Source organism: Ischnura elegans, chromosome 9 (genome assembly GCF_921293095.1).
Source record: "Ischnura elegans chromosome 9, ioIscEleg1.1, whole genome shotgun sequence".
Classification (NCBI taxonomy): Eukaryota; Metazoa; Arthropoda; class Insecta; order Odonata; family Coenagrionidae; genus Ischnura; species Ischnura elegans.
In genome coordinates, this window is record NC_060254.1 from 85,530,089 (window position 1) to 85,546,481 (window position 16,393).

Consider the following 16,393-nt stretch of genomic DNA (forward strand, 5'->3'; position numbering starts at 1 on the left):
ATTATCTTTGCGCCACCAATAACCCTTTCTTGCGGTTAGTTGTGTCTTCAGCTCCTACTCATTTACTCTTCAGCACGTGAAACAAAGCAAATCCCATCGAGCATGTTCGTAAAGGGTTTGAATATGTACAATGTAATACCGGGATCATCGAGGGTCACAAGCCTTTCTCTGCAGAACTCATGCATTATGTAAATGTCAAAATTAACTTTGTGGTTCCGTGTAAAAACATAGTAACTTTAATAAAGCTTTAACAATTTAGTTGAAGTTTTTTGTGACATACAACGTAATATTGTCATTTAGGTCATACGAATAGTATAATTCTTATATTCCAGTGGCCGGAATCGAATCCTTATGGATAGAAAGCTGTGGACGTCACCCAGAGTGGGGAGAAGAGGGAGGTGGTACCATCTAGTCTCCTCGCCCAGTTTCTCTCCCGAAATTCATTGCGAGGACCCGTGTCAAAATAGCATTTCAAGACCCTGTAATGAGTGGGAGGTCGATCGTCCAGAACACAAACTACCGTCCGGAATCGAAATCCCGCCAACCTGACCAAGCCACCTACTTACGTTCGTGGGTGGTTTTTCTTGGTGATTCACGTCGTCTCCTTGGCTAAATCGTTAGGGGAAATCGGCAGGTACTCCTAATGGCAGTCCTGATTGGTTCGGGGTTCCACTGGCGCTGTTCTCTTCCCCCACCTCAACTCTCCCACCCGCCCCCAGTGCAGCCCCCACCCCCGTCCTTCGACGGCCGCGGGCACCTTATGAGGGCCGCTTCGTTCCTTGCTTCCCGCAGTCGCCAGCCAGACACCCTCGACCATCACTGAGCAGTACAGCCAAGATGCCGACGGCCGCGGAGTCCTCGCAGTTCCTTCAGCCCACCGTGGTAGACGAGTCGCCGTGGTTGAATGCGGAGGCGAAGAGCCGCCGGAGGCCGTCGCAGGACGCTTGCACGTACACATCGCAGCCCGACAAGGCGAAACACGAAAAGTAAGTTATTCACAGTTTTATTTGGTGTCTGTGAACAATTGCGTAGGCTCGAAAGACCAAACTACTATACTAGGGTGAAGTAATGATTTATTAGTGAAGAATTCTAGTTGAGTCGTTAATGAATTCATGGATTCCAGGCGGATCGTATTTATGAAGTTTTCTTGGCCTTTACATTCGTAAAATCGGTTCTTGGTGCATTTACAAACTCAATGGCTCTGTGCGAAGCCCGGTAAAACTTCTAGTCGACATTTGCAGTTGATATTATTATGATTGTGTCGAAAAATCGTGTAGGTTTGCTATCCTGCTGCCGATGTTCCTTAGGTGTCGCATCTCATTTTCATGTACTGATATTCCCTTATCCATGAATATATCTGTGTATTTAATTCTTTTTAAATAATGGGACTATCCTTGGTACTATCCACTTCTGTGGCAATAAGATTTGATCTTAATCCCGTCAAATGAACTTCTTGCCATATCATATGAGGACTCAAACATAACGCTTCAACCGGGCTCTTTCATAGGAATTACCTGTCTATTCCAATGCTGGCTACGCTTTCATATTTCACGAGCAGAAATCGGAATACTCGTCTTAGAGGAAATCCGATTTCACAGAGGTAGATATTCTCTCTCCTTCAGATGTATTGCAATTCTAAATAAAATATTCTAATGCGTCCGATGCGCGGCTTTGGTCTTGCTCAGTGGCGTAGCCAGTGGGGAGGCCTGGGGGTCCGGACCCCCTCCCCTGAAAAATAAAAACATAACAACCATGCTTCAAAAAATAACAAAATATTGAAAAATCGTGAATTTACATAATATTTCTTTGAAAAATGAAGTTTTTTCAATTATGGAAAGTGTTAAAATTAGTCTAAGCGATTAGACTAACCGCCGAGCGATTGATCTGACACTTGAATGTGCTTACCGCCGCACAGTGTAAGCTGGCAACTGTTCTAGATTTTCGGAATATTCCACGGAATAGAGAACGGAGATTTTAACGGTGTAGCGGCCACCTCGCTAGGAACAAAGGGCCGTCGCCGCCTTGGGATGTCTCCCCTCGAATGACGGTCGCATTAGTCCCGTTTGGCTGCCATGGCACATTATTTCCTTGTCTCTCCCATCTCCTTGTAAACCACTGAAACATGATTTTTTTATTCATATTATTTTTAGTATTCTATTAACAATAGGCTTTGTTGAATTGCTTGGTCATATATATGAATTTAATTTTCGGCTTAAATCGGACTTGATGAATGCACCCAATTTTACAGTGCGGGCGAAAAAATTGTAAGTAACATAGAATTTTTTGCAAAATTTTTAGTGAAAATTTTGGGGTAATGGCAGTGGAATAAAAATTCGACTGGACGTGAAGTTACCAAAGTACATACTACACTGCGGGAAAAAAGAGATCAATATACAACAAGGGTTTACGATTTGTATTCAAATTAAAAGCAAAATATACTTGAAATTTCTGCTATTAAAATACACAAAAAACAGTGAAATTAACGGATAAGCCTTCCAGCACAGAGGTCAACCTTCGGTGATAGTTAATGAAGTCTACGCAATGAAAAAGAATGTAAGATTTTTCACTTCATCTCACTTTCATTGGGTAGGTATATGCTAGGATATGCATATACTAAATTCCTGTACATTCGTCACTGATTGAAATGGCGAGTTATTTGCTCCGTAAGACCTTTTGAAATAAATTTCCGAAGAAGCTGTCAAGAAGTACTTGCGACCGAAAGTTATCAAGGCAATCGACGGAGATGGACTAAAGTTCGTTCATGCACCTTCATTGGCGAAGGAGTGCGAATGCCATAAAACTTCAGCAAAGGGATTGGTTTCTGCTGAGCAAAAAGTGAATTTTTTTCGGAGATAACTAATTTAAACGCATGTAGCACTCTGCCTCCTGGAACTGATATCTCGTATCTCCGTCGTGTTAGATGCATATATGTGCGCTTATGCTCAGATGCCACATTGAAATTGAGTTGCCAATATCAAAATAATGATATTTAATATAAATGATTTTCTAATTTGAATTAATTATACACTCATGTCCTATTGTAGTATTTCATCAATTTCTCGACTCATCGAAGTTTTTACCTGATATTGGTAATCATTCAATGAAATATGTGTATAAAAAATCAATTACCTTAAAAACTTTCATTGAACATGGGTACTAAGAAAATTATGAGGCACACACCATTTCATAATTCAATAGGGTAGTTTCCTTCATCAAAGAAAACGGAAGGCATTGATTGCGATTCGTTACCCGCCATTACTGTATTCATAATATACAAATTATTTAGTTTTAGAAATACCGGTTTAGACGAATGGCAGTGGTCCATTTTTATCCTCATTTGAAAAAGGCCAGATTGGCGCCCATGCGATTCCACTCCACGTGACGTCACAGGGACCTCGTTTCTATACGAGAAGATAGGAGTTATACATCGTCTGAGATTACAAATGCATGCATGAGGCACAGAGCTCAGGGAAACATCTCTTAATAATCACCTATTAAAACTGGCTAAGGTCGGAAAGTTTTCTTCATTTGATAAGGATTAATAATCCTTATTTATGCCAAGCGCTACCAGCCAGCTGGGTACTCAGCTACCCGCTAGCAGCCTGCGTCGTATCAGCGCTCAACTCACCTCAAGGTCACCTCACAGGGCGGCAGCGGGAACCAGAAATACGTCACACGGAGAGATTTCCGATTTCCTGGCATTCATACTTACGCGTCGCGTTTTCGCGCGCTTGAAAATTTTCACTTTTCATTTAATCGCGAAAAATAGATATCGTCATTTAAAAATCTAAAAGCGTGAAATGCGTACTCAAGGAGTAATAATCTTTCGATTTAGGCAATAAAAAAATAATAGGAAACCACCCTATTGGCCCGCCTAAATACTTAAATTTAAACGGAACAGTCGTCTTTTTGCTTGGAAATAATCCAATCTCAACCAATTGGAAATCCCTTTCGTGGTGTTGTTTTATACTATTTTATAGAAAGAACAATGTTATAATTTTGGATTTTCAACTTGTAATGGCCCATTCAACCCAGAGTTTCGATGAATGGGAAAATTTTCCCATATTACTTATTTTTTTCTCATTATGTGCTGCAGTTCAGCCAATCCTAATCCGCAGTGTGCCCAAACCCCGATTCTGTTGCTATGGTTGGTTTTCTAAAATTGGCTTGCTGCAATCATGGGCGTCGGAATTTGGGTGTAGTACTTGCGTCCCCCTTGACCATGAAAAATTATAGGAAATGATTGTAGTCTTATTTTATTTTCATGAAGTGTGTTTTCAGAAGATGAAAAATTTCAGATGCGAACTAAAAGTCCTTATCTTACTTACTGTCGTTTTATTATTTAAGAAAATGGGTTATCGCTACACATTACAACATACCCCCCAGGGGCGGCACTGAATGCATCCCCAGACAACTTTTCTACTGGTGCCCATGCAGGGCCGTAGCCAGGATTGTTGGCCGGGGGGGGATATGTTAGGTCAGGCAACAAGTATACGTTATTGGGGGGCAAGTATCCGGGTCAGATGGCACCCAATCTGCCTCACCCCCCCCAACTATGGACATGTGCCCACAGCTGTAATAAGCATTTCTCCTCGTGATCATGTTCTGAGCTGCTTATTCTCATGAAATTTAATCTTTGAAACTCTATTATCCTAATGCTGTGTATGGACATTCAGCTGGGGTATTTGAGTAATTGCACTCAAGGGACAGATATTCATAGCTTTGAATTATTTGAACTCTTTATACCAGCAAATTTTTTGCAACAATGAAAACAAAACCTTCTCACAAAACCACAAACTTTTTTACTAGAGTACACAATGAGTGATTATACCTTGATTCTGTTGTGTATATTAAGTACTGCAATTATTTGACGTTCTATGTGCATATTATAATTTTTCTCTTTGAACAAATAAAGTAATCTCTTCTATGGACTCCGCACAGTGTCTTTGAACTCTGTCGCATAGCTAAGATTTTACAGCTGCATTTTTTTTTCTAACCTCAGGTTTTTAAGAGATGCAGTGGATTTATTGCTAAAGGATGCAGTGTTTGGAGGAACAAATGTAAACTCCAAAGTGTTAGAATGGAGGGAGCCAATGAAACTTGCTTCAGAGGTTGACTTGTACATGAAAGATGAGGGTGAAACTCATGAGAAACTGCTGGGATTGCTGAGTGATGTTGTTAAGTACAGTGTGAAGACTGGCCATCCTCATTTTGTGAATCAGCTGTTTTCAAGGTAAATTAATATTATAAGCTTAGAATGTACTTTTGCACCATGATGTGCTGCACAAATGTTGCTGTTAGAATAGGGCCAGGGGTGCAGCTAAGAATTAAGGCTAGGGGGGGTTTTTAGTCACAACTAATACTCAGGCATGTGGGGGTATTGCATACCTGCCAGGGTAATTGGGCGTTGCCGGAAAAATTTTAAGATTAATGGTTCATAATGGCAAGTTTTATGGCTTTCTGAGGGATATTTGAATAATCCAAACACTATTCGATAAGTAATAATGATCCATTAAGTAAAATGGATTAAATAAAAATTTCTCTGAGCTCTGGGGAGGGGTTTTATCCCCCGCAATTCCTCCTCCCCCCCCTCGCTGCACCACTGATCTGGGTAACTAAATTTGTCTAATGTTATGGTGTATCATTATGTATTCCTTTCTTTCACAGCCTAGATCCATATGGCTTGGTGGGTCAGTGGGCAACTGATGCTCTCAATGGGAGTGTTTACACATACGAAGTTGCTCCAGTATTCACTCTCATGGAAGAAGTAGTCCTCCATGAGATGAGAGAGATACTGGGATGGTGCTCAGATGGCGACGAGGGTGATAGTATATTCTGTCCTGGTGGATCAATGGCCAATGGATATGCAATTAGTTGCGCCAGGTTCAATGCATTTCCTGAAGTCAAGGTGAGGTGATATTAGATAAATGGTAATTATTATTATATAAATATTTTTTTAAATCCATTGATGGTGCATTTATGGTGATGGAGTTCGTCATGTAAAGTAAGATATATTTACAATCAAATTCAGGTCATTATGTGCATAGATTTGTGACATTGGTTTTCTTCAGTTTCATTTGCCATGAAATTTAAGGATGTGTATTAGGGTGGTGCGAAAAAACTCAAGTTACAAATTCAGTGTCGTAATAGCGCGGAAAAGTTGCGATACGTTAGTACAAGAAAAACAAAAAAAGAATTATTAAAATCGGACGTCATCTTCCGATCCCGCAAAGCACCTGAAAAAATGACAAAAATGAAAAAAAAATGTTTTTTTTTGTTGTAAAAAAAATTAAATAAACTATATTTTTTAACGCTATAGCTAAAAATCATTACAAATTGTGTAGATTATTAGTAATACATACATATACATGGCTTTAAACAGTTATATCCGATCGCACAAGATCATTAAAAATGTATAAAAATTGCAAATTAGCCGATTTTTCAGAGTTATGTAATAATTACTTATGACAAATTTTAGTGAAGTTTTAGTTAATCCAGTAGATCAAAAGGTGACAATATAGCTGACCACTAGACTTGAAAGGCAAAATTGTGCTTTAAAAAGGCAGCATGTTAGCCCTGTTGAAATGGAGAGTGAAGATGTTGAGGTTTTAAATGACGCCACGCAAAATTTAACAATCAAGGAGCAATTTGATGACTTTGAAGATTAAATGTCTATAGCTAGTACATCCAAGAAAAATTTGTCACCACGGCAAATGAGGGTAAAATTACAAACTACAGCTTTGCATTATGATTGTGACCGTGCAGCTGCTGTTATAGAATCAAGTGCACGTGAAGACATTGGTGTTATAACTGAAGGAGATACTTCAAGTTCATTGAATGATGTGATATTAGAAGGGAAAGGAAAAATACTAAAAGCGATTTACAGTAAATCCAGATGGGTAAAATTACAAACTACAGCTTTGCATTGTGATTGAAAATTGATTTAGGTGAACTACACGGGTAATACTTGGAGGGAAGGATAGACGATACCCTAGTAATAGAAATTATTGATTCGAAGGAGTACCGCTGGACAGTTAAAGAGGAACACCATTCCCTAATAAAAGAACCGTCCTCTGTGTATGTAAGTCATGTTTATCCAAGCTTCGGGTCTGCTAAAGACATTTGGCCTTCATATTATCTCATTTCTCTGATCAAGGAGTATCGTTGAAGTACTTAGATTTAGTTTGCTGTGATGGCACAGCACCAACATTGGATATAAAGGTGGCACTATGAGAGAGATCGAAGAACACATTGGACATCCTCTGCAGTGGGCAGTTTGTTTACTTCATTTCATTTAATTACTTTGCCGCCATGTTTTTCAGTATTTGGATGGTGAATTAACTGGCCAAAAATCTTTAAGTGGGAATTATAAAACTGAATGATTATGGAAAGCTTCCAATACTGCATTTCCAAACAATTGAATATGAAATTCTACAAGTGGATGGATAAATTTTGAGCAAGGGCCAAAGATACCTTATTAACATAAGTCAAGCAATTATTTGTGGTGACTTTCCAAATGACTTAGCAAACCGTGATCCAGGACCATTTTCACATGCTAGATGGCTTACCTATCCAAATCGAGTTCTCCGACTTTACGTAAGTTCCGAAAACCCCTCAGATGCTTTTAAAGACGTAGTTACTTTTATTTTAAACCTTACATGCCTGTTCGTGTGTACAGAGCAATAGAAACCTCTTGATTCTTGACTTAAGATTAAAATAAAGTAGTTTTCCCGGTTATTGAACGGAACTCTTACTTTGCTCAACCAGAGAACGTATTGATGGCGATGGTTTTTTTATTATAGAAGGCACGTTAGAGAGCAAGGGCTAAAAAGAGTATTAAAAGCCACAGACTTAACCAAAAGGCAAACCCATCGGAAACTTAATTAATCCTACCATGGAATTCAAAGCAACTGAATATATGGAATTGATTGACCGGAATATAGTAAAAATATCTACTCCACCTCTTCCTCGGAGAATGATCAATTAAGAAGTAGCTTCCTTCATTGAATCAGGCGATAAAACAGATTGGGATTTTAAATCTTCCCATGTCACACGCAAGCAGTGGAGTCGTGAGTGAAATTGGTGACAGCTTTAGCTTTGTGGTTATCTATCCAGAGATGGATTTATTAGGGCTATATTCAAATCAAGGTCCATTATGTCAGACTTCACCACCAAATCGTAGTATAAAGTAGCGTTCAAAAACTAAAAGCTAAAAGTAGGACCAAAAATGTTAATATTGTAAGTAGCACTAACTCTAATTGGTTGGATTGAGGGAAGGGAAAGGGTTGAACCCGAAGTAAGGCCACCTCCCCCCGGAGAGTTCTGGGATGTTTAAATATTATTAAATCATATCTTAATAAAGGAAGAGCTGCATAATCAAACATGTATATTAGACTAAAATATTACCTCAAGTAATTATTACACAACTCTGAAAAATCGGCTAATTTGCAATTTTTATACATTTTTAATGATTTTTCGCGATCGGATATATTTGTTTGAAGCCATGAATATGTATATATTACTAATAACCTATACTATTTGTAATCATTTTTAGCAATAGCGTTAAAAAATATAAAGTTTATTTAATTTTTTGTACAACCAAAAAAACCATTTTTTTTTCATTTTTGTCATTTTTTCAGGTGCTTTGCGGGATCGGAAGATGATGTCCGATTTTAATAATTCTTTTTTTGTTTTTCTTGTACTAACGTATCGCAACTTTTCCGCGCTATTACGACACTGAATTTACAACTTGACTTTTTTCGCACCACCCTAATGTGTATAGTGTTCTGCTCACTCTTTTACCCCCTCATCTCCATCTCCAGTTTTTAGTTGAGTCTTTTTACTAAAGCCACCATAAGGAATCAATCAGATCAATGATATACCAACTCTCTCCCTGTAAAATTTAACTCATTTCCTCTTTGACTACCACATTCTTACTGTCATAAATGATACATGTACAGCAATAGGGTAGATTTCTTGTCCAGATCTCTCCTGCTCTCCCTAAAGTCCCTCACATGATTTTTTTAATGCAACTGCTCTTAAATTTTAATTTGCCTAATGAGATGTATCATTTATCATTAGGTATTGGATACTTTCCTTAGGATATTTTCTTCAGTTCGCTTATTGTAAATAAATTTCCACATTTTTACTATGCCAAGCTATTTCTAATACATAATCACTAACGAGCTGTATATTTTTTTCAGACCAAGGGATTACATGGTTTACCACAGTTGTCCTTGTTTACATCAGAGGATGCACATTATTCCATTGCCAAGATGGCCTCTCTACTTGGACTCGGCTCTGATTTTGTTCACCTTGTAAAATGTAATGAAAGAGGGCAGATGGATACAGAAGACCTTGAGAGGTGCATCAAATTATCTGTGGATGCAGGAGAAGTGCCCTTCATGGTTTCGGCTACTGCTGGTAAGGTCTGAATTTTTTCGTGACTGTTCTTCCCTCTGGTAGCAATTTCATGGTGACCAAAAAATCTTGTTCTGTGATGATTACTTAATATTAACGTGGTGCAATTGGTGAGTCTACAGATTTCTCTATTCTATCAATTAATAATCACACGAGAGAGCTAGACTCATGATGCAGATACAGACTGTCATACCTGAGATCATTAGATCATTGTCTGGGGAAACTTAATTGAATATCCATTTCCAAGGAAGCGATGGACTGGTGAAAAACTTCCCTAGGTTTCCTTTCTTTAGCATAAAAGATACACCATGTTCAAATCATTCAATATATTATGTATAAGAGGATATAACCTCTTATAACTATTATTTTTTAAAGATATATATTTTTTAAAGATATATATTTTTTTATAAGATACATACCTTAATTTGGGGACATGAGATATCTCTGAACAATGTTAAGTATCTTTACGGTTGAGATGAGGACGTGTGGTAATTTATGTCCACCTTTATGGACATACCTTCTGCAAATGAAGAGAAGATAATGGAAGTTTGGCCTGAAGTTCCATCAGTACATGCATTAAAAATGCTGACTCATGGATGTACGTTAGTATTAATACATCCCAGCACAACTGTAATAAATTTAATAATAAAAGGAAAGGAAATTCAATGAGGTATATTGAAACTGTATACAATGAAAATTCCTTCAGACAATGCCCTTATTTCTGTATGACTGTGTGCTGCATTTTTCAATGGCCTTTTTAGTATCCACTTAGCAACTAACACTGACAATAACTTCATCAAACACAAGTAAATACACAATAATTAATGCATTGGCACATAAATATCATGCAAATGTTGGTTCTTTACTGTTGCATAGTATGATAAAATGACTACATAATGAGTTTGGCTCATAGATGAGGAAAACAGTTGTCATTAGATCATCGGCTTAAAAATGTGTTAGAACTTACAATTATTTTCTATGGAGGGCAACTCTTAAAAAGCTCTAATGGGATGAAATATTTTTTGTTTAGGAACAACTGTAATAGGAGCCTTTGATCCTATTCCTGAAATCGCCAATATTTGTGAGAAATACAAACTCTGGCTCCATGTCGACGCCGCTTGGGGTGGGGGAGCTTTAATGTCAAAGAAGCACCGGCACTTACTATCTGGAATTGAACGGTAAGTAATTTTTGTTATTAAATCTGAGTTAATTTCATAACTGCAAAACAGGCTCTCTCATTCAAAGTAAAGTTCTATGCCCATGCCGATATATTTGTGTTAGCTGTCATCAATTGACATCTGTTTGGTATCATATTAATGATAAATGATACACTACATTCTGCCAATCCCAGGCTGTAGGCAGCCCATCGTCAATGAGTCAGAATATAATTGGGGTGTGTCTCTCTACAGTAGAAAGAATTTTAATCACATCAAATGAATTTAGATTTGGAAATCTCCATTATAATGGCAATATCCGGCAGTGATCTTGCAGTTTTCTTTCTGCATCTTTTGCAGAAGTTAACAAATAAAATTGAGAGTTTTGAATCAGTTAATGTTAAATTTTAAGGAATTAAAAATTGATTTTTATAAATGTAATGGTCAAATCAAACTATTAACTGCATATTTAACAAATATATTCCATTGTTAATCTTTTTAAGTTCTTTATTCCAACTGTGATGTACTTATGTTTGGGGCCTGAACACTTGACCTAAGTCAGACATGGTACTGGGTGTGGGTCAGGTTTACTATACAAGTGTGCAGAGGAAGGTCACGATTCTAGTCTAAATGACAAAAAACTGATGGTGAAAATCTCTTATTCAACTACAGTGCAGACTCTGTTACCTGGAATCCACATAAATTGCTGTCTGCACCTCAGCAGTGCTCCACTTTCCATGTGAGGAAAGGGAGGAGTCAAAATGGCTCTCCTGGGATTCTCTCGGCCACTCATTCAACATCTGCATGTTATCTGTTTCAAAAGGACAAGTTCTATGACACAAACCTTGACACAGGAGATAAACATGTTCAGTGTGGGAGGAGGCCTGATGTTCTCAAATTTTGGTTCATGTGGAAGGCAAAGGTAAGAATTGACAAGCAGAAATAGGAAAAGTTCATGTTGAAAATTATATAGCACTTTCGAAAATATTTTTGAAATTGCCTTTGCTAAGATTTCTTCATTACATTATTACAGGGAACACGTGGATTTGAAAAGCATATTGATGCAGTATTTGAAAATGCTGCATACTTCACTGAGAAAATACGACATAGGGAAGGATTCAAGCTGGTTGTTCCAGAGCCTCAGTGCACCAACATTTGTTTTTGGTTTATACCCCAGAGTTTGAGGGGCGAAGAAGGCAATTCTGGATTCAATGAAAAATTACATAAGGTATGTTTAAATGAAATGCAATTTTTTACATGGTTTACATTCCATGGAAATAATTTTTGGTCAAGTTTTTGTGTTGACCCCTGGAGAGTGTGAGCGTATTACCCTTGTGCATGCATTATAATTGTGATTGTATTGAATCTCAGGAGGAATGCTTTTCTCTGCATCAACTTTCCTTCTTGCTATGAGATGTAGTATTTCATTGACCTCTTTCGTACTGGGAATTTATATTTTTTGTTATGTCCTTGTAAAAGCCATTCAACCAAAGGGTTTGTTGGGATCACCGCTCTTGTGAAATCTCCTGTGATAATGTAAGCATATGGGAAGATATGTGTAAGTGTTATTGTCCTTAAATTCGCCACTGTAAATATATAAACACCTGATACTTCATAATTGGATAAATGTTGATTGGATGTGGGAACTGTATTCTTAAAACTTTACGTAGAGTAGGAAAGACTGAGTTAGTCTACTGCAGGCCACATCCCAATATAAGCCCCCAATAGATATCCAATTGTTACGACAATGTCATGAATGATTTAGCTTAGTGCTGGTTGTAGTGAAAGGGATATGCTATGGTGTCGCTCAGGGGTGCAGCTAGGAATTATGGCTGGTGGGATTTATGTGCAACTAACGGCGGGGTGTTTGGGGATATGGTATACCCACCAGGATAAGCGATAGGTGCGAGAATAATAAATTGCGGAATTTTAAAGATAAAAAGGTTCAAAATGGTGAGTTTTACGGCTTCCTGAGGTATATTTTATTCGTCCTTACACTATAATTCTATTAGTTATATCAATCCAATTAAGTAAAATGGATTAAACTTAAAAATTTCTCCGAGCTCTGGGGGAGGTTTTATCTCCCAAAACCCCCCCTCGCTGTGCCACTGGTGTCACTTACAATCTATTGGTAATTAAATCAAATACAACACTTAATTAATCAAAGCACAAAGATGTACTCTCAAATCAGCAAATCGCAATTATCACTCACTATGATCTGATCAAAAGTTTTTCATGAAATCAATACTGACAAGAGTGAGTCGTGCTTTAGGCACCAAACTCTATAAATGTATATTGTTTGCAATTCGACCGGTGAAATAGCAAGGTTTTTTTTTATCGCTGAATAATATTTTATTGTAATTCTGGTAGAACGGAATTTTAGAGCATCGAAGAAGATATCCTTTGTCTTCCCCTAAGTGGAGTGCTCTAAAACTTAATTTACATTAGATATTTGAAAGTTTTACGAAGGTGTGACTATGAGACCTAAGTCCCTGTTCCGTGATGATCCAGACTAAGGGATGGATATTCCAGAATGCTATTTAAGTCTTATTCCAAACTCAAACTAATTCAAAACCCAAACTAGACTTGGTTGCCACATTGGTATAACAATATATTTTTCTATGTCCAAACTCAAATTGGGTCTCCATATTTCAAGATGTCTACCACCGTTGCCTCACATTTTTAAAATGAAATATCGTTTCCAAGAATTGCCGTGAGAAATTTCCCTGGACTGGAAATTGAACCTTTGGCTTTCCAAACCACTATGCTATCCAGGTTCTTTAATTCCCAAGGCAATTATACAGAGGCTCATGGTACTAGGTACAAGTGAATTATCTTTAGTAAAAAAACTTCCACAATTTTACAGTGTACTCCAGTAATGAGTTTTTGATGATGAGGAGGTTATGAATTCAAATAGTTATAGTTAAGGTATTATTTTGTAAATTTTACCTTAATGTCTTCTTTTCTTGTCGTCTTTTCTTTGTTTACCTCAGTTAATCTAGCTCAACTGAGTTGTTGAAGTATGTAGTTTCTTGAATATAAACTCTCACTCAGTCAACTTGTTTGATATGTGAACCACCAAGGTTGAGTGAGATCTTACATAGGCAGATCCAGGGGTGGGGCATGGGGGCATGTGCCCCCCACCCGGACCCTCAATAATATGAAAGATTTTTAATACAGTCCCATTATGATTGCGTTCGTTTTGTATTAAGAGGTATCCTTGTGCCCCCCCAGAATAAAATCCTAGATACGGCCTTATGCTTGTTTCCCTCCCCCCCCCCCCCCCCCCCCCCCAAGAAAGAAATCTTGGATCTGCCCTGGAGAATTCAAGGTTGAGTCTGCTTCTGGAATATGACCTAAGAGGTGGTATTGTTTTAGATTATTCAGGCCATGATGGCCAGGAAAATTTGCTGGGAAGGTCAATAAAGGCACTCAGTGAAGGCCTTTAAAATTTTAGGAATTAAATTATAGTCATAGGGGATATGTACTTCAAATCATTTTCTCTCAAAACATAAAAGATTGGTTCTCAACTTTGAGACCAATTCCTAATACAGCCATGGTAATTGATGTGAGAATTGCCATTTAAACATTTGGCAATTGTCTCTTTATAGCTTTAAATAAAAATGGTCAGTGACAGAGGCCTCCCTAGAAATCAAGGCTAGGGGGGGGTTATAGGCATAACAAATACTGGGGTCTAGGAGGTATGGAATGCTCACCAGGGTAAGCGTGATATGCTGGGGAAAACTTAGATCAATGGTGAGTTTGAATGTTTGTTTGCAAGTCATCCGTCCCCCTAATATTAATTACAACACTTGTCACAATAAATTTTTTTTAATAAAAAATTCACTGAGCTCTGGGGGGGGGGATGTCCCAAAACTCCCCCCCCCCCCCTCACTGCACACTGATCAGGGATGCATTTATGACCATGTATTGACTCGGCTTTTAATGTGGTGATATAAACTTATGTATTATTACCTCTACATCCGTAGGTTGCACCAAGAATAAAGGAGCTAATGATGCGCCATGGGACCATGATGATAACTTACCAACCTCAAGGCAATCTACCAAATTTTTTCCGCCTGGTTCTACAAAACTCTGCTCTAACCCACAATGACATGGACTTCTTCATAGAAGAAATTGAAAGGCTAGGGAGGGAGTTATAAGACTTCTGCATTTGTGCAGCTAATTTGGCTAAGTAAGATTAATGCTTCAACCAGTGTAAGACTTTGTGTAAATACAAATGAATAGAATGTATATTTTTATTACATAACTAGTGCGTCATAAATGTACTAGTAGATGATTTAGAAGTTTTAGAGACGCTTACTGAAAGATTTTCTCTTGAACTATTTCAGTTTGCAAATATATATTTATTTTTATATGTCAAAAGCATAAATGACGTCATAGAAAAAGTAGATTTTACCTTGTTGACTTTAAAAATGAAATGAGGCTTCCTTATTGGTGGTTTAGGAAGTATCACTGTATCTATTTATTGAGACTCATGTTTCCACGTTGTATCCCTCCTAAAATTTTTTTTAAATCTGCATAGTGGCTACTCTGGACATGAGAGCAACATGCATTGAGGTACAAAATTGTGATGATTGCGCATTAATGTCAATTAAGAAAATTTAGTCCTCTGTATTTATTGTGTACATTATGAGAAAATATATTTTTTCTTTAACTGAAAAGATCCAGTTTTTCTGTAATGAATTGAAATCTTGATATAGAGGAATCTTATATTTTAAGTGACATATTTGCTATGCCTACCAGGTATGGCTTTTGGTGGTAGAAATTGAAGCAAACCCCACCTACCTTGTGGTGGTTCAAGTTTACATTCCCACTAGTAAACATGGGGAGGAAGAAGTACAGTCCGGCCGTCGAGAGTTGTCCGATGACAGGCAAAAGGAGTAGGGGGCAAGGTTGCCAGGTAAGAAAGGGAAATGCCCACTTCACATGTAAACAAAAGGCTTCCCTTAAGAAAGGAACCAGATAGGACGACGAGCTTGAAGGACCCAATGGCAGAATCCTTTGTTTTAGTGATTCGAAGAAAGGACTTGCTTTGGTGGTTCAGGCTTTTTTCGGTGCTTCATATGCACGTGACAACGTTGTATGACTAGGCAAGGGTGTGAGGTGCGTTTGGAGGACAGCGATTGGCTGCAAACCGTGCTGGCGCTGGGTTCTCCGCCCCTCCTTTTGAACGGTCATCGGACAACTCTCGCAGGCTGGACTGTAGATGAGGTGTATGAGCAGCTCGAGGAAATAATCAGAGAAACCTGGTGGAAGAAAAATCTAGTAGTGATGGGGGACTGGAAATCCTCAGTCGGGGAGGGGAGGGATGGACACTACATAGGAGATTTTGGACTAGGAATGCAGAACTGCAGGAGAAAAAAGCAGCAGAATTTTGCCGGATAAACAAATTATTCATCACAAAAACATGGGTCAATCATCATAAATGGTGAAGGTACACATGGAAAAGTCCAGGGGATGTGGGGAGAATTCAGATAGACCACATTATGGTAAGACAAGGGTTAAGGAATTGTGTGAAAATCTCACGCAGCTTCCATGCAGCGAATTCGGTTTCAGACCACAAGCTAGTGCTCAAGAAATGCAATGTAAGATTCAAAAGACTTATGAAAGCCAGGAAGGCAAGGAAATGGAATGTAGAAGCACTAAGAGGAGAGAATATGTATCAGGATCTAGTGGGTATTAATATACGGGAGATTGGAAGTACACAGACTGTATAAGAAGGGTGGGATAATATAAAACAGGTATGGTCAAAGCAGCGGAGAAGTCAATTGGCTACTTGAAAGCAGGAGGATAAA

At 38.2% G+C, this 16,393-nt stretch overlaps 1 protein-coding gene across 1 annotated transcript; it reads left to right on the top strand.

Moving 5' to 3' along the window:
* Positions 1-635: 635 nt before the first annotated feature.
* Positions 636-15,254, top strand: LOC124165725 (cysteine sulfinic acid decarboxylase). Its single transcript, XM_046543210.1, has 8 exons — positions 636-986; positions 5,003-5,233; positions 5,668-5,908; positions 9,204-9,423; positions 10,451-10,598; positions 11,247-11,496; positions 11,608-11,802; positions 14,564-15,254. Exons 1-8 carry the CDS (start codon positions 838-840, stop codon positions 14,735-14,737), a joined length of 1,608 nt encoding a protein of 535 aa, XP_046399166.1. The 5' UTR covers positions 636-837; the 3' UTR covers positions 14,738-15,254.
* Positions 15,255-16,393: the final 1,139 nt, after the last annotated feature.

Coding starts and splice junctions, on each gene's coding strand:
- LOC124165725 (XM_046543210.1), top strand. CDS start 838: ATGCCGACGGCCGCGGAGTCCTCGCAGTTCCTTCAGCCCACCGTGGTA. Junction 9,424..10,450: donor CATGGTTTCGGCTACTGCTG/GTAAGGTCTGAA, acceptor TTTTTTGTTTAG/GAACAACTGTAATAGGAGCC. Junction 10,599..11,246: donor TTACTATCTGGAATTGAACG/GTAAGTAATTTT, acceptor ATTCAACTACAG/TGCAGACTCTGTTACCTGGA.